Source organism: Zonotrichia leucophrys, chromosome 1A (assembly GCF_028769735.1).
Source record: "Zonotrichia leucophrys gambelii isolate GWCS_2022_RI chromosome 1A, RI_Zleu_2.0, whole genome shotgun sequence".
Classification (NCBI taxonomy): domain Eukaryota; kingdom Metazoa; phylum Chordata; class Aves; order Passeriformes; family Passerellidae; genus Zonotrichia; species Zonotrichia leucophrys.
The window spans coordinates 39,361,608-39,386,513 of record NC_088170.1 but is presented as its reverse complement, the minus strand read 5'-3'; the positions used below and the strand labels follow the sequence as shown (position 1 = coordinate 39,386,513).

The window sequence follows — 24,906 nt, the reverse complement described above, 5'->3', positions numbered from 1 at the left end:
CCGAGCCCGCACGAGATGCACACAGCCCTGAGAAGCCATTGGAAACTGACTGGGGGAACAAGAGTCTTCTCATTTACCATGTGAGTAGGGCAGGGGCCAGAGGTGATGGGGACCCTGCAAGGCCTAAAACTGGCAAGCACAGGGTGGGTGGGTCCACTGAGTTGCAATTCTGTGCACCCTGATTCCCTCAGATCCTCTGCTTCTCCAGGGAAACTGTACTGCCTTCCTGGCACTGGGAGGAGGGAAGATGCTTTCTTCCCTGCCTCACGCCAGGAGACAGATGCTCGGATATGGGAAACTGAGGTGAGGACTAAACCCCAATGGCTTCAGCTCCTGCTTTCTCCCCTGCAGCCCCAGCTGGGTGGAAGCACCTTCCCACCGCAAAGCAGCACTGGCTCCTCAGGAAGCCTGCAGCCACATTTGAATGCCAGTAAGAAGCACAACAAGGTAGGGCCCAGGCCCTGGGAATTGTGAGGAAGGGCAGCTGCCCTCCTCTGGGGGTCACTGAGGGCAGGACTAGGTCTCCAGCACTTGACCTGAGCAGGTCCAGCGTGGTGCTGCCTTCCCATGATGTCCTGAATGCCGTGCTCATGAGCACTCCCCTTCTCTTTGTCCTTCACCCATTTCTCAGGTGGGGAAGCTGAAGCACAGAGCCTTTTTCTAAAGCCAGAGAAGGGCATACAGTAGAACTGGGACTAAAATCTCAGTACAGCTGCTTTCCTTTGCTTTATTGTTGGCCAGTGCTGTGAAGGCACCGAGGGTTTTACCAGGATGAAGAGGGCTTTAGTGGCGTGAAAGAAGATACAGTGTATTGTGTTGGCATTCCTGCAAAGGGGCATTGCAGCAGCTACGGGGGGCTGCGGAAAGTATTCCAGGAGCCCATGTAGCTGGCAGCCGCACACAAGTTCCTGCCTCTGTCCCCCTGTGTGCACATCACTCATCTCAGCCAGGTCATCCTCTGCTAGGACCTGCCTTTGTTCTTTATACAAGGACAAACTGCAGCCAGGAAAGAGGCTGTCAAAGGCCTCTGAAACTCGAAACGGGTGACATCCTCTCCCTCACTTCCCTGCATCAGGCCAGAGAGGAGCCCAAAACCCTGAACTCACCCTGTACAACTGGGCCAGATCGCCCCACCTGTGCCAGGTTTCTTCAGCACTGAGCTCTGGCACCTTCCCTTTGCCTTGCAGCAAGAAGCATCACCTCGGTGTGATTGCAAAGTAGAGCTTGGCATTTTGTGACAGCCCCTCTCCCCTTTTCCTTTGGGACGCTCTCTAGCAATTCCCTTTCCTGAGGCTAGCTTGCATGGCTTTCCAGGGGCACTAGGAGTTTCCCCATGACCTCCTACCACCCCTGCCACGAGCTCAGAGAGGTTCAGTTGGTTGGATAAAACCGAGCAGCCCCAGGATCCAAGGCGAGGACTCCATTGTGTGTGCACTGCTGAAAATCCCTGACTTCGAAAAATCCCAGCCTGAGAGCAAATCCTGCCTGGATAAGGGCTGGGCTCCTGGCAGTCCCGTCCCGGGGCAGCAGCGGCTGAACCCGTCCCTCCCAGGGCTTCACCTCTCCCGGGCCAGCGGGGCGGGAAAGGGACACGGCTCGGCCCCAGCATCGCCCCCGTCCCGTCCCCAGCGCCCGGGGCCACCGCCCCTTTCCGTGCGGACCGGCGGCCTCGCCCGCCCCGGCGGCTCCATTGGCTGCGGGCGGTCGGGGCGGCGGCGGCGGCTGCCATTGGCCTGTCCGGGTCCTCCCAGGAAGTTCTTGGGGGAGGAAAGAAAAGTTTTTTGGGGTGGTTTTCTTTTTCCCCCCTCCTTTCCTTTTCCTTTTTTTTTTTCTCTCTTTGGAAAAAAAAAAAAAAAAAGAAGGAAAGCGGCGGGCGGGATCGCGGGCGGGCGGCGGAGCGGGCATGGTGGGGCTGTGGGAGCCGCCCGGGCGCTGAAGCCGCCCCGCCGCCCTGGCTGCGAGCGCCCGGCCCCGCCGCGACCCCGGCCCCGGCCCCGCCGGCCGCGGCACCCCCGCCATGACGGTGAGTCGGGACTCGGGTTCGGGCTCGGCGGGCCGGGGTCGCGGGGACTCCTCCGGAGCCCGGGGACAGCCGGGGCTGGGAGGGGCGGGGGACCCCGGCTGTCAGCCGCCGCCTGCGGGGGTCCCTGGAGCCGCAGCTCCCGGGGCACTCTGGCCCCCCGACTCGAGGCTGGCGGCTCTTCCGTGGTTCCCTTCGCCATCACCGCCGGGGTCCTCCCGAGCTCCCCGTGGCCGCTCCGGCCCCGGTGGGCACCACCCCACCGCGACAAGCGTGAGCGTGGAGCGGGCTGAGGCCAGGCCAGCCTACCCCACCTTTGACCGCAGTGGGATGCGATATCGGTGTCCCCCCGGGCGTGGGGAGCTCCGGCTCCCTGTGGGAAGCAGATGCGGTTTGGGGCAGGGAGCATCCATCCCACCCCTGGGGCGAGCTCTGCTTGGCACAGCGGCTGCGGCCGCCAGCGGGGTAATGGAGGTGACGGGCTGGGCTGTGCCCGCGGCGCTTCGCACGGCGGCGGTGGGAAAGGGAGAGCCCGTCGTCCGCTGGCTCTTCTCACCGCACGTGTAGGTTCGGAGCTGCATGTGTGCTCCAGGCTGGGAGTGATTTTGCTTTCACCCAGCTGAGCTGGAGCGGTTTTGCTTTGTGTTTTGGCCTGGGGCCCACGCCTTATGAAGTGGGTTCCCTTTTTAGAGGAGAGGAGACGTTGTGTTTTCCGGGAGGCTTGAGAGCCCCTTGCACCATCTCCCGGAGGTGGAGCAAGCAGTGCCTCAGAACCTGCATTGCTGAGGAGATTTTGGGAGAAGCAGGAGGCAAGGTGATGACAAAGGCTGGTGATGAAAGGACACACCTGACTATCCTGCTTGGACACTGAGCTTTCTCAGCCTCCCGCAGCCTCTTCTCCTCTACTTCTCCATCCTGGCGCCTCGGTACCACCCGGGAGCAATTCCTTTGCTCCCACCCTGTCCCTTTTCCTTCTTTGGTGTTTACATTCTTCGGATACTTACAGACTGTTATCACCTTCCCTGTAGCCCTTCTTCAACCAGAGCAGGCAGCTGCCGCTCCTTAACCTGCTGTTACAAGCCAGTCTTTCCAGAAATCACTCATGTCCCCAGCTACCTGAGACCCCCTCCAGTGCCTTTACCTGGCTAGCTGTGGGGCTGAGAGTAAAACTTTGATGGGTATGGATGCAACTGGGCAAAATCACTGCCACCACCTCCCAGGCCATCCCCGGACCCGAGTGCAGGGCCGTGCATTTTGCCGGGGGTGCATCCTGCCACATCATTGCATCTCTGGCACCCGGATCTCTCCCAGCGGCTCGGCTTTCCTGGATGTTTCCTCCTCCCACTGCTGGGCCATTTCCTCTGGATGAGGGGTTCTATTTGAGCCCCACACTCTTCTCTGAGCTTTTTATGCTGGGGGAGGAAACTGGATTTGCTTGTGGGGAAGGGAAGAAAAGTGGCTTTAAGCACTTTGTGTATCAACTGAGGCCTCTACCTATGGTACTGACCTCGCTGTGACAAGAATAGTTCCAAGACAATTCTATAGAGATGCAGCTTCGTGTCTAAGGCTGGCAGGGAAAGCAGAAACCCTGTGCAGTTTGCCTGCTTGGGAAAAGCCCTCCAGGGGAATTTTCTGGCCCCAGCACTGCATTGAGGGCAGCAGTTTTGGCAGGACTTTGTGGCAATTTTTCCAGCAGCATGCATCCTGTTAATATTAATTATTTTGGCACCTAATGGTTTGGGATTGTAAATCCTCAATAAGATGAGACCCAGCTGATCTGTACAGCAGCCCCACTGTCTCCCTATATTGTTTTTCTGCCTCCATGGAGCCTGCCCATCTCTCTCTCTTCTGTTGAGTGCACGTGCGTCCCAGGAGGGGGGTGGTTGTACTTTGATGTTTTGTCTCCTTTCCTTCCCTCTCACCACTCTGAATTCAGAGCTGGAGCTTAAGTCACCGGACTGGAAGGAATAACGGGAAAAAGGGAGGAGCTGCTGCTGCAGAGAAAGAATTAATTTTTGGGGTGCTTTCTCAGGGCAGCAGCAGAGCCACCACAAATCTGGGTTGATGGGGGTGCATGAATCCCCCTTGTCTCCTAGGTGCCAGCAGTGCCTGTCACCTCAGCAGGAGGTGAGGTTTGGGAGCCCCCCATGTCCTTTCGCTCTGGTTTCCCTCCCTTCCCAGGGAGCCCAGCAGTGCCGGATGCTTCTGGCCAGGCCTGGAGCTGAAGCAGGCGGTGGCCTCCCCTTGGCAGGACTCCTTGCTCCTGCTTGAGCCAATAGCCAGAGCGCCAGGGTGGGCCGGCACATACTCTGCTCCTGCCGCCCCATAACCTTGGGTGTAACCACGAGCAGCAGCTCAGGGAGATGAAAGCAGGGACAGGCTGGGCCTGGCTGGACAGCCAGGGAGCTGGGCTTGTGGGGCAGCTGTGGCTGGCCACTGGGCTTGTTCAGGGCATGTGGAGCGGCCATCGGCTGCTGAGCCACCTCCTTCTCTCCAGCTCCATCTCAGCTGGTGGTTGTGACATGTGGGGACTGCTGGTGGCTTCCACAGGACTGGCAGGTCTGGTGCTGGACCTCTGGGAAGTCCGGCTCTGGTACCATCATTTCTCCAACACTGTCCTTGCCTGCTTCGGCTGTCTGAGAGGGGGCAGGATGGCAAACTGACTTCCATGGGAGAAGAGGCGTTCGACTGAATTCTTTGATGGTGCAACTTCCTGGGAGCTGGCAGGGGTGGGAGGAGGGACCAGCTCGAGCCTGTTTGGCTGAGGGCAAAGCTAGGGAGAGAGGTTCCCCTGAGTCAGCTCTCTGGTGCTCCACCTTGGGAAGAAGATAAACTGGTTGGGATGCTGCAGCAGCGACATGAGGTTAGGAGGAGGCAGAGAGTGCTTGGAAACTTTGTGGCACAGGGTAATCTGGGTGAAATTCTCTTCATCCTTATCTTCGGTAGCTGTGGCTGGGCAGAGGGCAGACTCTAGTGGGAGGGAGCAGATAGAGCTGGGTAAGAGAAAAACTCTCAGAATCTCAGAAAGGGTTGAACATTGGAGGGAGAGGGGAGAGGATCGGCACTGACTTCATCTCTACCCTGGGGCACATTGTTTAAAGTCAACGTGTTTTCACAGCTATTGAATTGCCTCCTGTAGGTTTTTGGTGAGAGATGAGCTACTATGTTTTTTTTTAATAAATGATTGGTGGTGAAGTTACCAGAGGGACATAGCTCTGGGGCATGGACAGCCAGGGCTGGGACAAGGCGTGTCTGGTTCTTTGTGGCTTTGTCTCCATCTCTGAGGCAAGCCCCATTGGTGGTGGTGGAGCACTCCCTTCTGCCCACTCTCTCTGTCCCTGCCTCCCCCTCTCTGAATAAATACCTCTGAGGCACCTTGTGGAAACCTCTTTGCTGCATATTTTCCTTTACTTTTTTTAAACCTCTTCCCTTATCTCCTGCTTCCTCTTACAGGACTGACTGCTGCTGAGAGCTATGCCCAGTTTTCTTTTGCCATAGGGTTGCATAGCCCCATGAGTTTCCTAAAAGGCTATTCCCATTTTTGTTCTGCCACAGGAGACTCACCTTCCACCCCTGGCATGGAAAGCCCTTTTGTGGGTCACTCCAAGACAGTGATTCTCTGTTTTTTTTCCAGCCGGATCTTCTCAATTTCAAGAAGGGATGGATGTCCATCCTGGACGAGTCCGGAGAGGTAAGCCTCAGACGAGAGTCTTCCTCTTCCTCTATCCCCTGTTGCTGGAGAGCGCTGGTGAGCCAGCTGATTTCCTTCCTCCTTGTTTACTGAGGTCTCTCCTGCTGGGAAAGGCAGTGGGAAACCTTTGGGAGGTGCCTTGCTCGGTGTGTGGACACAGAGGCTCATCGAGCACCTCTCTCCCAGCTGAGGGTCACGAGGAGAATCTGGGAGGGAGGAGGGGGAAGAGAAGGCTGAGAGGTCATAGTGCAGAGCATCCCTCCTTGTTCCTACACTTTCCCTGGTAACTGCCTGTCCATTTCCCTCCTGTCTTTTCCCTTCCCTCCCCCTGCCCGACGCCTGCAGTGGAAGAAACACTGGTTTGTGCTGACCGACTCGAGCCTGAGGTATTACCGGGACTCGAACGCAGAGGAGGTAAGCGTGGCCAGCCTTCACCAGCCCTTTCTTCCTTCCTGGCCAGGGGCAGAGGAGCACAGCTCTGGCGTGACCAGGGACAAGCAACGGCACCATGTCCTCCTGAGGGATGGCTGAGGTGCCAAGCTGCTCTTTGCCAAAGGGTGATAAAGAGGATGAAGGCAGGGTGGCAAAGTCTGGGGGGGCTCTCAGTGGTGGGAGGTGGGGAGAAGGGCTGGTCCTGTGGCTGGGTATGTGGGATGCTCTCCATCTATCCATGCTGCTGGCAGCCCTTGGGTTAGAACAGGCCATGCTGTGCTGAGGAACTGAGCTGAGCCTGGCACCCAGGGAGCTGTGGGGTGAAGGCAGAGGTGGCCTTTCTCAAAGCTGCCTGTGCGCTGATGTCCCAGCGGGTGGCTGTGCTTGCAGGCTGACGACCTTGACGGCGAAATCGACCTGCGCTCCTGCACGGATGTGACGGAGTTCGCGGTGCAGCGCAACTACGGCTTCCAGATCCACGTGAGTGCCGGCACCGCGCGCACGGAGCCGCAGCACCCGGGGGCACGGGGGGACGTGTGCTCCTGCCCGTGCCGAGATGCTGAGAGGCAATTCGTACAGATCCTGTGCCAGCTGGGTGGCCCAAGGTTGTTTTGTTGGCTCATGGGTGACAGTGCTCTGGGGCATCAGGGCAGCCTGCCTGCAAAGGAAGGGAGGAGGAGGAGGAGGAGGCTTTGCAGGGCTGGCTGAAGGCTGTACTGGAGGCAGTCCAGGAGCCAAGCTAAATGCCAGGAGTGTCTGAGTGACATGTTGGCCAAGGCAACTTTCCCACAGCTGCAGGGGGGTGGTGAGCACTGCAGATCTCGATGTAACCTGGCTGACCATGCTCTGAGTGACAACCCGTACCCTGGATCCAGCCCCAGTACAGTTCTGTCCTTGGCTATTTGTTGTAGCAGCAGGAGATGGCTGCTGAGGCAGCATGAGAAATGATATCTCTGTGGGTGTGCAGGGATGGGCACTTCACGGTCTGGGTTTCCCTGTGCCCTGCTGCTGTACACCCGTGCTGGCAGCTGAGCATCTATTGTACAAAGCCTCTGGAAGAGCTGGGAGTCTTCAGCCTGGAGAAAGGATCTTGTGTGTATCTCTCTATCTAAAAATACCCGATGTGGGTTGGTCAAAAAAGAAGGAGCCAGACTCTCCTTAGTGGTCCCCAGCGACAGGACGAAAGGCAATGGACACCAGCTTGAACACAGGAGATTTCACCTCGAAATCTAAAGACATTTTTTATCTGTGAGGAAGGTAAAACAGTGACCACAGAGACCATGGAGATCTCCTTAGAGATATAAAATCCCAGCTGAATACAGGCTAAGACCGAGCTGCTGTAGCTGACCCTGCTTGCAGGAGTGTTGGACTGCTTGGTCTGCAGCTGGATTGCACCAGTGCATGTTTGGCCCACTATAGTAGATATTTTTGCCCCTGACGAAAGAGGAAGAATGATGAGGAGTCCATCTTATCAGAAGGCTAATTAATTGCTTTATTATACTATATTATTCTATACTATATTGCGCTATATTACATTACATCTAAACTGAATTTGCCAAGCACTTAATTGCACTCCACTGCACTGAATCTCATGGCTGTCAGCCGACAGTCCCGACACACACACCTGGATTCAATTGGTCAGTGAATCAAAACACTCACGCCAGAATCTAATTATCAATTCCTTTCAGGTAAACAATTTTCTACTTTGTATTCTACTGGTGAACAACACAGGAGTAGTAAATGAGATAAGAATTGTTTCTTCTTTCTCTGAGGTTCAGAGAATGTGAAACCTAGAAATATTCTTGGGAAGAATTGTGCCTTGCTTTTCTCTGTGAAGAGAAATGTAACTACAGCCCGGTGTGCCAGCAAGGTTTCTTTTGCCTTTGCTTGGAGATGGTCTCATGAAGGATCCCCCTCAAGCACCCCTCCCACCTCTCCCATCCCTCCACCTGTCCCCAAGAGCCTGAGACAGAGGGTGGCCTTTCTAAGAGCCCAGCACTGCTGTATGCGAGTGGCTGTGGGTCTCAGGGAGCAGGAGGGAGCTGCTGCACATCCACTGGGTGATGAGAGGGCCTCTGTCACCTCCCTGTTGCAGACAAAGGATGCCGTCTTCACCCTGTCAGCGATGACCTCTGGCATCCGGCGCAACTGGATCGAGGCCCTGCGGAAGAATGTGCGCCCAGTCAGTGCTCCAGACGTCACCAAGTAAGAGCTGCCCAGTGCTGCTTGTCCTCTTCTCCCTTGCTGTCCCTCTACCCTGACTGGCAGGGGCAAGGAAGGCCCCTTTGGAAATGCCACTGCTACCAGAGCAGCCCTGCCCTCTGCTCCTTCTGGAAGTGGTTTGGTTACACCAGCCAGTGACAGGGGTTGAGAACCTGAGGGCTGCCTTTCTTCTACCTGCTTTTTGCCTCATCACATAAGTTTAGATTGATGTCTCCACCAGCCTAGCTGGAACCAGGGTGGATCCTTGCTGCCTGGTGGAGAAATCCATTTTCCTGGGGGATGGGATGCTACAGGCCCAGCTCTGCACTTGGGGTGGGGTTTTGTAAGGATGGGCTGAGTGAGGGTCTGAGCCTTGAGCAGTTGGCAGTGCCTCTGCTGGCATCCTTTCCCACATGGTGCCTCTCCTTCACCAGTTCCTGCTCTGCTTCCAGGCTCCCTGACTGTGACAAGGAGAACTTCCGTAACTGCGTTCCCCAGAAAGGCTCGCTCCGGACGGAGGAGCAGCAACGGCCAGGCTCGGGCTCCGAGGGGAACTCCAAGGGCAGTCCCTGGAAGGCGGATGGGCAGCGCCATGCCTTTGACTATGTGGAGCTGTCTCCCTTGCCACAAGAGCCTGGAAGTCAGGGGTCCCTGCAGAGGACGAAAGGGAGCCTGAAGGTCTCGGAGCGAGCTCCCAGGTATGAGGAGCTGGAGCGGGATCTGGCCATCCGATCGGAGGAGAGGAGGAGATGGTTTGAGAGCCCTGATGGCAGGGTCCCCAACAGCGATGGCCCGGCAGGAGACCCTGCCCGCAGGGCTGGGGAGCAGGACCTCCCCACCCCCCCGCTTTCGGAGGAACAACGCATCCGTCTGAACGAGGAGATAGAGAAGAAGTGGCTGGAGCTGGAGCACCTGCCCTTGAAGGACTTGCGGCGAGTGCCCTTGACAACACTGCTGAACCAGAGCAAGGAGGGCCAGGGAGACACCAATGAGGCGCTGAAAAAGGAGGTAAGAGCATCCCTCCTCTCTGAAATCTCTGGGGTTCTGGCGGCCCCTAATGTGGTACTTGGCTACAGGAGGCTCTGCAGAAGAGCCTCCTGCAGAGGTGCAGGAGATGTCAGTTCTTTCTGGCTCCTTGAGTGCATGGAAGCTTTTGGAACCTGGTAATGCAAGGCTAGAGGCCTGCTCTCAGGACACCTAGAGCATGTTTTAGTCCAGGATAATTTATTTGGTAGCACTACTTGTGTGGAATCTGTGCTTCCTGGGAGTATATTCACAGCCTTTCTTCTCTGGCTATTCCCAAGCCTTCAAGCTCTTCACCTGCCAGCCTTTGAAAGGAGCCCTGCTGTGGTGGTATTCTCCAGCATGGATCCACCTCTGAAAGCTGGGATGTCTCCTCCCTTCCTTACTGGCACTAACCAGGCTGGGGCTGGCTTTGCCAGTGTGGTCTCTTGGCAGGCTGCTGGGGAAGCAGAGGCCTCCACTGACCGTGTGTTGTCCTCCCCATCCCTAAGCCCAGGGTTTGGATGTGGCACATTGATCAGGCCGTGGCACTTCTCCACCCTTGGCTGAACATCTTTCTCTGTCCTCCCTGGCACAGATCCAGTCACTGCGGGCACAGCTGGAGTCGTGCCGGGCCAGAAACGAGAGCCTTCGGGAGGCAGCAAAATCCCAGGGGGACAGCCAAGTGCCCCGAGGGTACATCTCACAGGTGAGCAGAGTGCCAGACCCAGGGCTTGGGGGTCACTCCCAGTACCAAACTGGGAAATTCTGGCACACAGCTTACTGCCGAGCAGGTATCGCTAATCATTGGGTTGCCATGGTGACCCTAACTGGGCCCATTTGTAATCAATGTTAATTACATAAAGGCTGGTGCATGTTGCCTGGCCTTAAAGGGGCCAGGGTTATAAAGGGGGAGAAGGATAATTTGGGGAGAGGTGCAGGATCTGCGTCCCTCTTTGCATGTGAGCACAGTGCTGTCCTGGGCCATGGGGGTGAGCCATCCCCCAGCTCAGGAGTGGGTCAGCAGCTTCCTGATGAGCCTCTGGTGGCTGGTGCTCACCACATGTGGTTCTTGCTAACTGGGGCTCCCACGTGTCTCATTAAAAGCAGTCAGTTCAGTCAGTCCCTGGGGACAGCCCGAGCCCTGAAGGTCACTTTGACAGCACAGCCCATTCGTTTGCTGGGGTAGCACGTGGGAGAGCCAGCAAAGCAGAATTTGCTCATGCTTCATCCTCTCACTTCTCTTTGTTTGTTTATTTTCCCCTCTCATGGGCTGATCCAAAGCAAGCAGGGTCACATCCCACAGGGATTTCCTGTGTGGAGGCTGCTGTTTGACCGTAGAGTGGGATTTTCAGGATGGGCCTTATGTGTTGGAAGATACCGGGGCAGAGGGGATTGGCAGGGCAGGAAATTGGGGCTGGTGAAGTCTGTTCCACAGGGTTGGCTGTACCCAGCAGAGATAAAGAAACCCAGAAGCCTTGTAGCACCCAGGCCAGACAGCCCTTACCAGTCTCTGTGTTATCATGATTTAATATTTACAGCTTACAGGCCTCTTTATGGTCAAAAAAAAGAGCAAAACCAGTGGGGAGGAATTTCCTTATCTTCCTAATAACTTGGCTCAAAACGCCAGCATTTCACATCTGAGGCCAAACTTGGCCTTTCCCTAAAGCATTCACTCTCTCTGTCTGCCAAGGGTTGCAGCTGGTCCCTGCATGGATCACCAAATTGATTCCTCACCTTTTCCTCTGTTGTTCTGTGAAGCTTCCTAGCTTCCCTCATCACAGTAGAGAGGAGTAGCCAGGAAGGGTTTGCATTCACACAACACGTTCCAGTGTCTTTTGTGTGAGCCTTAGTCCTCAGTGGGGAAGGAATGGGATGGCAAGGAGTTGTTGGGGGATGTGATGATGTCTTAGCTCTCTGCTGATGTCCTTGAGGCCCAGGCTATTAATCATCATGGCGCAGTTTGTTAGTGAACAAACCCTTCCTGACAGGCTCAGGGAGACACTGCCAAAATCTAGAGGGGGGGGGAAGGCATAGTGCCAAGGTGGGAACCCCTTTGCTTTGCTCTAACCTGAGTTAATCATAGCACTCAGCATAGAAAGGACCATCCCCTTGGTCTCAGAGCCATCAGAAAGGAGGGAGAGCTGTGTGAGGAGGATCCCTAACAACTGGGCTGTGGGGAGTGCTCTTTGGCAGCCTCCATCATGTCACACGGTAGTGCAGGGTGTCACTTTTCAGGAGAGGAGGCTCGATTTTCATTGATTCCAGGGGATGTGCTTCATTTAAAAGGCAGATACTGAGATGCAGTTCCCACTGTTGATCTCTTCCAGCCAGGCAGTGCAGCCCTGTGTAGGGTTGGGACTGTGGTGTTGGGCATGTTATACCCAGCTCCTGGACCAAGAGGGATGTTGCTCTCTTGCTGCATTAGTTTTAAGAGCTAGAGGAACATTCTTCCTCTATAAAGCACAAAGGGGTGTTGCAAGATGTGTGTCCCTGTAAAATGGTTGTGTTCATGATTAAAGTGCCACCTCATTTTCAGAAGGAAGAGACCCTCCTGGGAAGTAGTCTCACTTCTTTCAGAATGTCCCTGGACTTGCAGCCAGGTGCCTGTCCTTGCCCAAGCCCTTCCTCCTTCTCTCCTGGTCTCTCTCACCTCCTTTCCTCCTCACACCAGGAGGCCTGTGAGCGCAGCCTGGCTGAGATGGAGTCATCCCACCAGCAAGTGATGGAGGAGCTGCAGAGGCACCACCAGCGGGAGCTGGAGCGGCTGCGGCAGGAGAAGGAGCGGCTCCTGGCAGAGGAGGCAGCAGCAACAGCAGCAGGTAGGAGCAGACACCAGGCTGTCCTCTGCTCAGCTGGGTCCCTCCTGCCTCTCCCCAAATGCCTCGTGCTAGAAGCCAGACATCCCAGTCATCTGGAGCCACACCACTCCAGAGTAGTGGAGTAAGGCTGGCGCTCCTTGGAACACGAGCTCTGGTGCTTCTCGCTCCTGTGGCACTGGTGGAGATGGGGTGGTAAAGAACCTGAAGGAGATGGGGTCATGCCTCTGGATGGGTGGGAGGGGACCAGCACTTTATTGTAGATGGGCAAGGCAGAAGTAGTAGAGAGCTCCCAGAGTGCTCTGTGTTAGTCCTCTTGGCAGCATGATTATCCTGGAGTGTGGAGATGGTGAGGAATAGCCTGAGGGAAGAAGGGAAGAGGAGGAATCTGCAGAGATGGATCTGGGAACCTGCAGTGGAGAGAGCTTAGCCAGTTCTCTGGTGTGTTTTCCATGAAGCTGGCACAGCCTGATCCCCCATTTCTCACTGTCCCCCTCTGCAGCCATTGAGGCACTGAAGAAAGCCCACCGGGAGGAGATGAATAAGGAGCTGGGCAGGACACGGAGCTTCCAGCAATGCAGCTCGCTCCCAGAAGCCCTCCAGAAGCAGCACCAGTAAGAAAGCATCTCTCTCACTCCCCTTGGCCGATGATGCCGTCTCATGCCGCTGTCACCACGCTCCATCTGCAGCTCTAGTCCTGAGCTTTTCCTCCTGCCACTTCCCCAGCTCCTTCCTAAGGGCTAGTGGGTGCCTGGTAGTGGCTGCAGCTGTAGGGAAGGGAAGTTTGTCCCCTGCTTGGCTCTTTTCCCTATAGCACCTCCCTCATACCTATAGTTATTTCCCCTCTATTTTCTTTATGGAAAGCTCCTCCATTTCTTCTGTATGGCTTGGAGCTCATGTGCAGGAGTGTGGGAATTGAAGCTCAGGTTCACAGGGAACATTGTCTTGTGAATGACTAATGACTGATGTGGGCAGAGGCTGGCCGTGGCAGGGGGGATGGCAGTGCCAGGGGCCAGGAGCTGGCAAGGGGTTTGGGGCAGCAATGAGCTGATGCCTCTTTGGCAGGTTGGACGTGGAGTCGCTGAAGCGGGAACTGCAGGTGCTTTCTGAGCAGTATTCCCAAAAGTGCCTGGAAATCGGGGAGCTCACCCAGAAGGCAGAAGAGCGGGAGCAGATATTGGAGCGCTGTCAGCGGGAGGGAAAGGACCTCCTCCAGAAAAATCAGGCAAGAGAAGGGCTTTCCTGCCAGCAGAGAGGAGCATTGGAGATGTTCCTCCTTCACACAACACAGCCCCTCTGTTAAAACTCCCCTATTTGTTCATATTTCTTCCCTTCTGAGATTTTATCATCATAAATAAAACGATTAAGAGTTAGAGGCCATCTTAACTGTGGCATTAAATATGGCGAGTGTACTCTGCTGGATGTAGATGCTGTCAGTGCTTATGGTCACAACATGGTCTCCAGGCTGACCAAGGGCTGCCATGGGGATGGAATGTTTAGGAAAGCAAGAGCTCTGTGCCATGGCTGCTCTGACGTCTTTTGGCTTTGCCTGCAGGAGCTGCAGACGCGCCTCTCGGATGAGATCGGGAAGCTGCGAAGCTTTATTTCATCGCGGGGCTCTGGGGACCGCGCCTCGCACAACAACGAGCGCAGCTCCTGCGAGCTGGAGGTGCGGGATCCCCTGGCTGCCCCCTGCCTCCATCCCCGCCTGTCCCGGGGCTCTTCTCCTCTTGATGGCTTTGGCTTGGAGCAAGCGGGAGGGGGTGACGGATGGAGCAGTGCAGGAAGCAGAACGTGGGGCTCCCCTCCGCTGCTCTCTCCGGCTGCTTGCGCCGTTTCCTGCCCCAGCCCTTCTGGCCCTTCCTTCCTCTCCCACCGCTGCGCTTGCGCCACGGCCTGCCGGCCTTTCCGAGGCGGTGGCTCTTGAGTCACCTCTGGTTCCTCTCCCCCCTCTCTGCCCAGGTGCTGCTGCGGGTGAAGGAGAATGAGCTCCAGTACGTCAAGAAGGAGGTGCAGTGCCTCCGGGAGGAGCTGCAGATGATGCAGAAGGTCGGTGTTTTCTGGGAGCAATTGGGAAAGAGCAGGAGAGGGAAGGCAGGGAAGCAGCCGGGCTGCATATCAGCAGGCTCTGGCTGGGTTTGATGGGATGCTCGAGACAAACTCCTGTTGCCTGTGCTGCTTGTCCTTGCTGACTGCAGAGCACAGAGCAGCTCCAACAGCACAGACTGGCATAGACTGACCTTGTACAAGGGAGGAGTCACAGAGCTGCTGGTTTTCCCAGATGTGTGCACACATGAGCATGGACAAGACAGGGGGCTGCCTTCTGCAAGTGGGAAACCTGGATGAAGGCTGCCTGGCATTCTGCTTCCCCTAGTTGTTCCCTCTCTGAGTGAATGGGTTTCCTTGGGCACTGTTTCTGGGTGTGCTGCTCCCTCCACTGGCAGCAGCTCTTTCAGAGGAATTTTCAAAGGCTCCTGCCAGAGGGGAACCTGAAAGAGGCTTTGGACTTCAGTGATGCTCCAGGAGTTTATAACTTACTCACATAAGTTTTTGGCCATATAAGGAGCTGCTCCCACCTCTCTCAGTGGCCTGCATTCCTGGTAGGGCTGTGTTTCCCATGTGGCTGCCCCACATGCACACAAGCCGTGTTAAAGCCCACATTACCTCCTCAACCTGGTGCTGTACATCCCTGCTGCTGTGGGACCAGTGTCTCTGCATTCTTCCCTGGCCTGGTGTTTGCAAAGTGGTACCTCCATGCTCCTCTTCTGAATGGTTTTTGCCTGGCCCAAATTGGGATGGGCTTCAAACCTAGAGCTAGCTCTCCCCTCCTCACCTGCTGGCTCTTTTCTACTGGGCTCACCTTGCTGCCACCCTCCCTAAAATCAGCCCTGCAACCTGCCTGACCCCTCTCCCTTCCCTGGCAGGACAAGAGATTTGCCTCAGGGAAATATCAAGACGTGTATGCAGAGCTGAATCACATTAAGGTGCGCTCGGAGCGCGAGATCGAGCAGCTGAAGGAGCACCTGCGCCTGGCCATGGCAGCTCTGCAGGAGAAGGAGTCGCTGTGCAACAGCAAGTAACGGTGAGCCTGGGCACCCTCTGGGGGCAGGTGGCTGATACTGGCTGCTGCAGCACCGTGGAAGCTGCCAGTTTATCCTGCTAGTTTCTCCTGCTCCACTCAGTTTTGAAACTTTAGGCTTAAACTCATCCTTCTCTGCTTCTCGCATCCTCTTGGCCTGCACTGCTGGCCCTCCTGGTGTCCCTGACGTTCTCCCGAGGGCTCCAGTGCCCTTTTCATGGTGCTCTTGATGCAGCCAGCACCAATCACTCCTCAACCAGGCAGCTGTGGGAGCCAGGCCAATGCTGGCCTTCGCCCCGTGGCTTGGGTGACAGCGTGGGTGGTTACACATTGCCTGTGCAGGCAATGTTTCTGCTCCCTTCACCTTTGAAGTGGTTTCCCTATCGCAGCATGATAGTTTTAGCTCTGCATCAAAGCAGGCCTGACTAGACCCAACCCTTCTCCCAAACTCACCTGCAGGCACCTCTGCTACAGATGGGGGGAGCAGGGGGACAGGAATGAGGGCATCCTGTTGTCCAGAGTGCTTCTGCTTCCTGCTTGTACTGGGCTCACCCTGCTCCACCAGCGCTTGCTGATGGGTGCGGAGGTGAGTGGGGGTGCAGCAGGGCAGCAGACAGGCACCTCCCCAGGGAGCTGAGGGGAGGGCATGTCTGCACTCACTGGACTCTTTCTTAACCATGTCTGCTTTTGTCTCTCTCTAGGTCTGCTCTACATTCGTTATCTGTTCTTGTTTTGTATTTGCTCCATTCCTCACTCGTGGGGAGAGGGAGGTTGAATCCTTATCCGTTGCCACCTTGGCAAGGAGTCCTACACACCCCCAACCTCCTCACTCCCCTCCCAAAGCTTTTTTGATGAACCCTTTTTGCCTGCATACCTGAGCACGTTGTTTGGACTGGCTCCTTACATGCACCTTCCTCAGGATTTTATATGTGAAAATTATATTTTATAGAGGAATTTTTTTTCCCCATGGAAAGGAGGGGAAGAGGAGGAGGAAAACTTTTACTACATCACCGGCATTTTTCTAACCTGAAAAAGAGAGCCTGTTTTTTTCCCCCTTTCCTAGCTCCATTTCCCCTGGCCACACACAGCCACCTTTGGCACATATTCCCTCTCTTCCAAATGTCTCCACGGTCCCCGTGGGATGCAGGGCAAGGACCGTGCTCCCCCTCCCCGTGCCAGCCCCGGGACCTGCGGAGAAGACACTCAAGCCATAGGGAGAGCCGCTGGGGCTGTCTGCCGGCTGGGGCTGTCTGCCCGTCGGTGTGCTTGCCCGAGGCGGCTGAAAGAGGACACCTTGGCAAGAGTCCACATGACCGAGCTCTCTCTCCGTGGCTGCCCTTTTGGCTCCTGCAAGAACCTGCATTGGCAGGAGCCCAGAGCCGCGGGGCTTCTCCGTTCTGGGGAAGAGGAGCTGTGAGGCTGCTACTGCACCCGCCCGAGCCAACCTCCCCAGGGTGACAGCTGCTGCTGCTCCGCTGTGCCCTTCAACTTTTAACTTAATAAAATCTTCCCCTTTCGCTGAGAAAAATGTGTTCCTTGAGAAGAAGTCTTGCCATGTGGCCCTAATCCAGTGGTGAGGGCTGTGTGTGTGTGTGTGTGTGTGTGTGTGTGTGTGTAATTTTCTTTGAGGTTTTAGTGTATAGTGACCAGTTGCTTCCTTTCTTCAGGATTTGGTGAGGGAAAGCAACAGGAGCACCCCTGGCCAGAGAGTGAGAGGAGCCTTGCAGTGCTGTTATCCAGCAGTTTGCCCCACCTTTGTGTTTGAGGGAGAAAATAATGTGCTTCACTGCACTGCTCCCAAAATTCCACATGGACCCTGAGCCTCATGGAGTAAGAGCTAAGCCTGGGCTGCATTAGTAAATCCAGCACTGGAAGGGTACGTGGCACTGCAATTGCTGGCAGAGTAAACCATATATAGAGATCCTGGAGAGATGACAGAGATCATAAATGCTTTCCTCCTCCTCCTGTTTTTTGTGTGAAGCATGTTGCTTTTATGTCAGGATGGAGGACCTGGTGGTGACTACTACTTATTCAACCCCATCCCAATATAAATAGGAGCTGTCGTTCTACAAAGAGATCTAATTGTGGTCACATGCTGGGGCTGGAGGCAGCATCTGAAGAAGGAAAGACAAAAGGGGTCAGGAGGGATTCTTGGATGGAGGTGACCTTGATGTGTTGGCTGAGAGACTGGAGCACTGTGAGACCTGGGGATGGAAGCAGGGTGTAAGAATGCACTGGCAGCTGAAATGAGGGGTATTAGGGTGGCACTCTTTTGCTCTTTTGCCATGGTCTTGGCATCTCCTAGGACAAGAGGGTGCAGGCCTGCCCTTCCCTTGGGGAGGGCTACAGGGACTACTTTCCCTAGGAAAGGCAGATAACTTTGTTAGTCACAAATTCTGGTAAAAATAGGTTGCAGATTTTAGTCACGTGCACAAGACCCTTGGGCAACCCAGGGGATGGTGCAAGAGTCCAAGCAATGAGCTCAGCTCCCTACTACGCCTGTCAAGCACCAGGGCTTGCTGTTGATGGTTTTTGGCTTCCTGCCTCTGGCCTAGAAACCCTTCTGTCCCTGTGCTGCCCACGGTCCAGGCTTTTCCCTCTGCCTCCCATCAGGACATGGCCATTGTCATCGAGTTTGGAAAGGGGCGAGCATTTGGGGGATTTGTCCATGGGATGGCAAGAGGTGAAAGAACAGCTCAGGGCAGCTGTTTTCAGGCTGCAGAGCTTGGTCTTGCCATGGGGATTTATAGGAGCCAAAAGAGGAGGAGAAAAAAGGGTTCAGGACACAGTGTGTTTTTTAGAAAAAATAACCACTCAAACAACAGTCTGCGTAGTTGTACCTACTCCTGGGGGAGGAGCTCCCAAAAGTGGGGAGTGGGGGCGAGCAGAGGGTAAGCAAGGGGTGAACTACACACTGCTCTTTGCACAGTGCTCAGCAGCCTGCTGACCCCTCTCTTCCCCGAAGAGTTTGGTATCTTGTGTTTGGGTTGGTTTGTTGGGGTGTTGTGTTGTTTTTTTCTGCTTTCAGACAAGGGCTGCTCGGCCCGATAAGCGCGTGGCGCAAGCACAGGCGAAATGTGCGTGCCCCTGACATGTGGTGGAGCTGCCCCTCCTTGAGGCTCTGTGGCTGCAGATCAGCCCCAGCAGGGCAGAGCCAGCCCCTCATCCCGGGGCCACGGGGGACGCGCCTCCGAAATTGGCACAGCGCTAATCGGGCAGAGCCTGTGTCGCCTGCGTCGGGGCGATACGCTCACCCGGCGTCTCCACGGCCTTATCTCCTGGGAGCAGGGGACCTGGCACGGGAAGAGTGGCCAGGAGAGGAGATGACCAACATGCCCGTGGGTGATGGACATGATGGCTGGCAGAGCCCAAAAACATCCCAAAGTGATGGCTGTGCCCCTTCCGTTTGCCTGCAGCCGAGCTGTGGCTGGGAGGAGCATCCCAGCCTCGAGCACAGGGAAACCCACAGCTGAACAGCACTGTGGTGGCATGGGAGCCAGCACCCCAGCTCACATAAGGAGCTTGGCCTTAAAAAGCAGCCCATAAATCTTTTAAAATAGTAATCAGTCCAGCAGGCAGGGGTGATGCTCCTTTGCCATTTATTTGTGTCCTTCAAGCCCACTCTGCCCCTAGCAATGGCCAGGCTGAGTGGCTTCATGCTGGGCTGGCCACACTACATTGCACACTGGGGGCTCAGAGCTGGAGCTCTTATGAGCACAGCTGGAACTTCAGCTAGATTCCCTGTTTTGCTCTTAAAAAAGCGCAGAAATACTTAGATTCGAGTACCACCAAGACCAAGTCCCACTGCTGGGGATTTTGAGTCTCTCTGAAATGGAAACTGGGTAAAATGAAATGTTATCTCTGACATTAATTGCCAGAAGCCCTGGTGCTCCCAAAAGCCTATGAACAGCTGTCCTGCCCCTACAAGGCAGGGGCTATTACCCCATGGATCTGTAGCACAGCCACAGTGGACACGGTTTGACCATTTAAGACGAAATCTGCAGCTGGAAATGTGTAAATCCCCATGGGGTCTGGTTGAACTCAGTGTGGGCAGGGAGGAGAAGGTAAACAGGATTACAGAGAGGATTCTTCTGCCAGACTCTGTCCTCTGGGATTTGTTGGAGATGTGGGATTTCCCAATTTTTGCAGAATAATGCCAGAAAGGGAAGGCTTGGGAGGTTTGGAGTGGTTGGGTAGCAACTCCTGAGGAGAAAAGAGGATGCAGGGGGTAACCCTCCCCATCCTGGGCATGGTGGAAGGTTCCTGTGGCCAAAAATACAGGCATGAACTCAAGATGGCCTTGGTGGCATGTGTGCCTATGGGAAAAAATCTTCCTTCTGGATGAATCCCCTGTGCTGCCTGCAGTGGGGTGCCAAAAGCACTGTATCCACTTCCCAGAGGCATCAGGGCTTGCACTGCTTGGCATCTGCTTTCAACCTCCAGGCCTGACATCCTGCCAGGAGCTGGAGAACCCTCTCATCCTCTCAGTCCTGACCAGTTCGTGTTAAAGATGCATTGTGAAAACGGTGCAAAGTTCAAGGGGTGCATTCCAGTATCAACTGGAGTGCTTGGGGGTTTGCCCTGACCAGGTTATCCCCGTGTGCAAAGCCAGCAGCAGCCTGATGAGCTGTGAGCCCCTGAGTGCCTTCCCTCCAGTGAGTTGCCTGGGGGCACGGGATCTTCCTTAGTTTGACTGACTGAAAATAGGGATCTAGAGAGTATGAAAGAGCCAGAAGCTCCCTGCACAGGGGAGAGCATGTTTGTTTGTCAGCAGCGGCACCCGCCGGAGGAGGACGAGCGGCCCGGATCAGCAGCAGGAGCTGCCCAGGTGAGCCAGTGAGATTAGACCCCTAAGGTGCCAAAGTTAGGGAAAGCATCTGCCTTGTCCCTCCCCATCCCTGCACTGGATTGATAATTGCTGCCTGGCTTTTAGGGCTGGAGGCTCTGCAGGCAGCCCGTGGTGCTGTGCCAACCCTGGGGCCAGCTCCTAACCCCCCCAAGCCTCCTGGTGTCCCCTCAGAGCCTGGCGCGGGCGAGCCACGCGCGACGGTTGCAAACTTGGATGCAAATAGAACCAGATGTGCCTTATCTGCATGCCTGGGTTTGCCTACGTGCAGCAGCCAGCGCCCACAGCTCATTCCCAGATAGGAAAAATGAGAGGTCCCTCGGACGGTCAAAGTGTTGCACAGAGGCCACCAGAGATCCTGCGCTCCATATGGGATGGAAAGCCAGTTATTTATTGCATCCTAAACAAAACCAAACCCCAAGGGAGGCAGGAGGGTGGTTATTCCTCTCCACAATTAGGAGCAGTTTGCTACTAATTAAATCAAAAAGTTTGTAGGTGCTGAGAACCTTTCCCACTCCCCACATGGAATACAGCAAGTGAAGAAACTCTATCAGGGAGGAAGGCTCAAGGAGATGCACTTGGTCCTTCCATCTGTGGGAAAGCATCAGGGGCCTGAGTGTCTTCTGCCAGGCCAGGTCTTCACATCAGAGATTCCTATTTCTGTTTAAATGTAGTGATGGGACAAGGGGAAATGGCTCAAAGCTCAAGAAAAGGGGCAAGTTTAGATTAGATATTAGGAAGAAATTCTTTACTGTGAGTGTGATGAGGCACTGCAACAGGTTGCCCAGAGAAGTTGTGAATGCCTGGAAGTGTTTAAGGCCAGGTTTGATGGGGCTCTGGGCAACTTGGTCTAGTGGAAGGTGTCCTTGCCCATGGCGGGGAAATTGGAACTGGATGATCTTTAAGGTCCCTTCCAACCCAAACAATCCTATGATTCTATTGTTCTATTTCTATTATCTTAATTTCTATTATTTCTATTATTTGAATTTCTGTATTTATATTTGTATATAGGTATATGTATTGATGTTTTATTGATGCACACTTCTGTGTGTCCCTGGCTGGTGGTTTTCATGGGCCTGGACACCCAGGGCACTCAGAGGCTGTTGAGAGGTGCTCACTGTGTATTTTAATGCTAAACTGAAGCACTGGGAGGTTTGGCTCAACTCTGAGCCTAGCATGGCATGTTGGTGGGCACCAGGTGGCTGCACCCACGTGTTTTTAAAAAATAAGGGGAAAACATCATCTAAATCCTACAGGCAAGATGAAGATAGTGGCTGTATTTAATCTCCCAGGAACAGCCGACCGCTCACCCAGCGGGGAAAGGATGTCTGGCTGATTGCCACTACGTCCCTGCTCTGTCCCCACACTAGGAGTTGTGTGTGTCTTCCAAAACAAGGAGACAGCCTGTTGTTTGTGACCCCTCACCATCCACACGCAAGGGCTGAGCTGGTGCTCCTAAAGCACCTGGTGGAGAGCAAAGGGGCAGAAGAGGGAGTAGTGGCACTTGGCCATGGGGTATTGCTGCTGAGCTGACTTGTGCCCAGTGCTCCCTGTTTTCTCCTTGGTGCCATTCCCAGTGTCTTCTCTAGTGTCCCTTCTTGCTCCCTTAATATGTTCCATAGTGTCTTTCCTTGTGCCCTGATATTTTTCCAGCACATCCCTTGTGTTGCCTGTAAATGTCCCTGTGTCTGCCCTAAGTGTTCCTCTGCATCTCTTGATGTTGCTCTGAATATCCCTGACATACCAGTGTCCCCAATGTCCCTGCAGTGTCCTTCTTTGTCCCTACACGATATCCTTCCAAATGCACCTTGTACCTGAGTGCCCCACTAAATGTCCCTTACAAGTCCTCCCTCATCTCTGTCCCCCACTGATCCCACCAGTGTCCCTCCTGGTCCCCACCATGTATTCCCCCAAATACTGTTGTTTACTGCACCGTGTCCCCGCACTGTCCCTGCGGTGGCTCGGGTCAGGGCGTGGCAGGGGACACGCGGGGACACGGGCGGCGCGCGCGGGGCAGTCCTCCCCGCGGTCCGCACCGCGGCTTTAAAGGGAGCCCGCGGCGGGCGCGGCCGCAGAGGCACCGGCGGGGGCACCGGCGGGGGCAGAGCGGCACCGGCTCTGCTGCGGCTTCGCGCACCCACCGCTACCTTCCAGCCTCTCCCCGCCCCGGGGCGGGGGTCCCAGGCCGTGCGGGCGTAGCGGGGCATCGCGGGACGAAGCACTCGCCATGAGCGACAGCCCGATCCCACTGCCACCGGCTCCGGCCACCAAGCCCAAGCGGGCTCGCTCAGCCCGGAGGCCAGCAGCCCACCCTGCGTACTCGGACATGATCAAGGCGGCCATCCGGGCCGACAAGAGCCGCGGCGGCGCGTCCCGGCAGTCCATCCAGAAGTACGTGAAGAGCAACTACAAGGTGGGCCAGAACGCCGACGTCCAGATCAGGCTGGCCATTCGGCGCCTGCTGGCCACCGGAGTCCTCAAGCAGACCAAAGGAGTTGGTGCCTCCGGCTCTTTCCGCCTAGCCAAGCGGAAGAGGTCTCCGTCCAGGAAGAGGTCTCCATCCAGAAAGAGGTCTCCGTCCAGGAAGAGGTCTCCTTCCAGGAAGAGGTCTCCTTCCAAGAAGAGGAAGAAGACAGCCAGGAGATCCACTTCGCCCCACAAGCCGTCTAGGTCCAGGAAAGCCAGGTCCCCGGCCAAGAAGCCCAAGTCTGCCGCCAGGAAGGCCAGGAAGAAGTCAAGGAGCCCGAAGAAAGCCAAGAAGTCAAAGACTGTTAAGGCCAAGACCCTGAAGATGTCCAAGCCCAAGAAGGCAAGGCGGTCGAAGTCCAGAGCCAAGTCCGGTGCCCGCAAGTCGCCCAAGAAGAAGTGAGAAGTCTAGAGGCGTTTCGGTACTCTCCCCATTGGTTCTGTAAATAGCTGTTGCCTTTCTCCTGCATTTTATAAAGAATTGCTCTATTCATGAATTGAAATAGCTGAAACAAGGCAGTTGACGAATGAAAAAAACCTATTTTAAAGTGTTACTGGTCTGGGTTTTTATTCTGCTATCTCAGAAATTTCTTGTGCGTGTGTCTGTTGGTTTTATTAATGCTGGACTGCTTGTTGTGCGTTGGGAGTGATGGTGACTTTGTGTGCCTGTTGGGGTCGTGCAGGATTTCAATTCCTGGTCCTGCTGGAGCTCCTGGGGGGTTATGTGTTTGTTGGGGCCGGGCAAAGACAAGGGTGGGGAAGCCAGAAAAAATGGCTGCGAAAGCCCTGGCCTTCCCCAGAGGAGGAAAAGGGGTCTCTGTTCCCTCATCCAGTGCTGCAGATCCCCACCATGGGGATGAGGTGAGGAATGTTGGGCTCCTGGGGGTGAGGTCAAGCTGGCGCTGGAGATAACCGGGCTGCCCGCCAGCCTGTGGAGCTGCTCAGTGCAGCTGGGGGGTGGCAGAGACTTTTGGGGCAGGGAAGGGACAGAGGAGATGGAGCGGGGCCAGAGTCTGTCCACGTTGGCTTTCAAGGAGTTGAAAGTGTCCTTGAAGTGGTAAGTGGGATCATCGTGGGGAGCAAGGACAAACACAGCTGTAAGCATCTTTGCTCCCCATGGAGGAGCACCCTGAGGCAGTGGACAGCTCTGCAGGTGGGATGTGGTGGGCAGCCAGGGCAGGGTGAGGCAGAGCTGCTGGGCTCAGCCCTGCTGTAACCCGAGGGCTCTGGCTTTGTGCCCAGTGGGGGCTGGCACGACTCCAGGGCCTGCCTGTCCCCTGCCAGAGCCCCTCCCTGGGCTGGGCTGGTGATCCTGACAGCCAGGGCTGGCAGGGAGCCTGTGGGCTGGCCTTACTGTTCAGCGAGTCTCAGGCAGGGGCTGCCTAATCCCTCTTGGCTAGAGACAGAGAAACTTCTTGATCATCAGGATCCCAAACCACCTGGGCCAGGAGCTCCAAAATCCCTGGGGCTCTGGGTGCCCTGGGTGCTCAGGCCCTTGGACTTGCTGTGCCTAACTCTCATAAGCCCAGGGTTTTCACCCTCTCCTGATGGCTCCCAAATCCTTCAGCCTGTTCTTCCTAAATCACTTGGGCAAATGGTGCCTGAGCCCTTTAGCCATTAAGGATTCCAAATTCAGTACTTCAGGATACTGAAATCGTTGGCCTGGATGCACCTAATCCCTGTGGGCTCTTGCTCCTAAGACCCTTGGATCAAAGGCTACCAGAACACCTAGACTGAAGACCCTGAACACCTTTCAAGCACTTGTTACCTTAGTTCCCTGGAATAAGTGGTCTGGCTACAGAATTCCCCAGTCAGCTGTAGCAGAGGAAGGAGATGCCTAATCCAGACAGAACAGAGAAGTTGTGGATGCCCTACCCCTAAAAATACTCAGGCTGAGTTTTGATGGGGCTCTGACCACCTTGGTCTAGTGAAGGTGTCCCAGCCCACGACATGAGCTTGGAACTAGACGATTTTTAAGGTGCCTTCAAACACAAACCATTCCATCATTCTATGACCCTTTGTGTCTAAAGCCACTGAGCCTATAGTTTACAAATACATTTAGCCAGAGGTGCTCAAATCCCTTGGGTCTGGGTATTCTAATTTTCACTGGTAAATCCTAAACCTCTCTGTCCAATGGATTGTTGGTCACCTCAGCTGGATACACCCACATACCACAGACCCGTGCCTCAGTGTCCACACTGGTGGGCACATATAAACCACCTATCTGCAAGGATCCAAGTCAGCTGTGCTGAGGACCCCAAATCCCTAGGCAGAGGCACCAAATGCTCCTGGGCTTGTTGATCCTTGAGGTCCGTGATGCCCTGTTGGTATGAAATCCCTCAGACCCTA

General features: G+C 55.3%; 2 protein-coding genes across 2 annotated transcripts; both read left to right on the top strand.

The window, feature by feature from the left end:
- The first annotated feature begins 1,866 nt into the window (after positions 1 to 1,866).
- TRIOBP (TRIO and F-actin binding protein) lies at positions 1,867 to 16,773 on the top strand. The gene is made up of 14 exons (XM_064702436.1): positions 1,867 to 2,023; positions 5,655 to 5,711; positions 6,057 to 6,125; positions 6,534 to 6,623; positions 8,239 to 8,348; positions 8,798 to 9,353; positions 9,946 to 10,056; positions 12,022 to 12,169; positions 12,669 to 12,780; positions 13,232 to 13,391; positions 13,722 to 13,835; positions 14,129 to 14,215; positions 15,091 to 15,248; positions 15,947 to 16,773. Exons 1-13 carry the CDS (start codon positions 2,018 to 2,020, stop codon positions 15,244 to 15,246), a joined length of 1,776 nt encoding a protein of 591 aa, XP_064558506.1. The 5' UTR covers positions 1,867 to 2,017; the 3' UTR covers positions 15,247 to 15,248; positions 15,947 to 16,773.
- A 5,406-nt stretch (positions 16,774 to 22,179) lies between these two features.
- Positions 22,180 to 23,108, top strand: LOC135457490 (histone H5). The gene has a single exon (XM_064732122.1). The coding sequence runs from the start codon at positions 22,319 to 22,321 to the stop codon at positions 22,958 to 22,960; it is 642 nt and encodes a 213-aa protein (XP_064588192.1). The 5' UTR covers positions 22,180 to 22,318; the 3' UTR covers positions 22,961 to 23,108.
- Positions 23,109 to 24,906: the final 1,798 nt, after the last annotated feature.

Bases quoted from the DNA above. Each gene is read 5' to 3' on its own strand.
- TRIOBP (XM_064702436.1), top strand. The intron at 8,349-8,797 runs GTAAGAGCTGCC...CTCTGCTTCCAG, and splicing joins AGTGCTCCAGACGTCACCAA to GCTCCCTGACTGTGACAAGG. The intron at 12,170-12,668 runs GTAGGAGCAGAC...CCCCCTCTGCAG, and splicing joins GGCAGCAGCAACAGCAGCAG to CCATTGAGGCACTGAAGAAA.
- LOC135457490 (XM_064732122.1), top strand. From the start codon at position 22,319: ATGAGCGACAGCCCGATCCCACTGCCACCGGCTCCGGCCACCAAGCCC.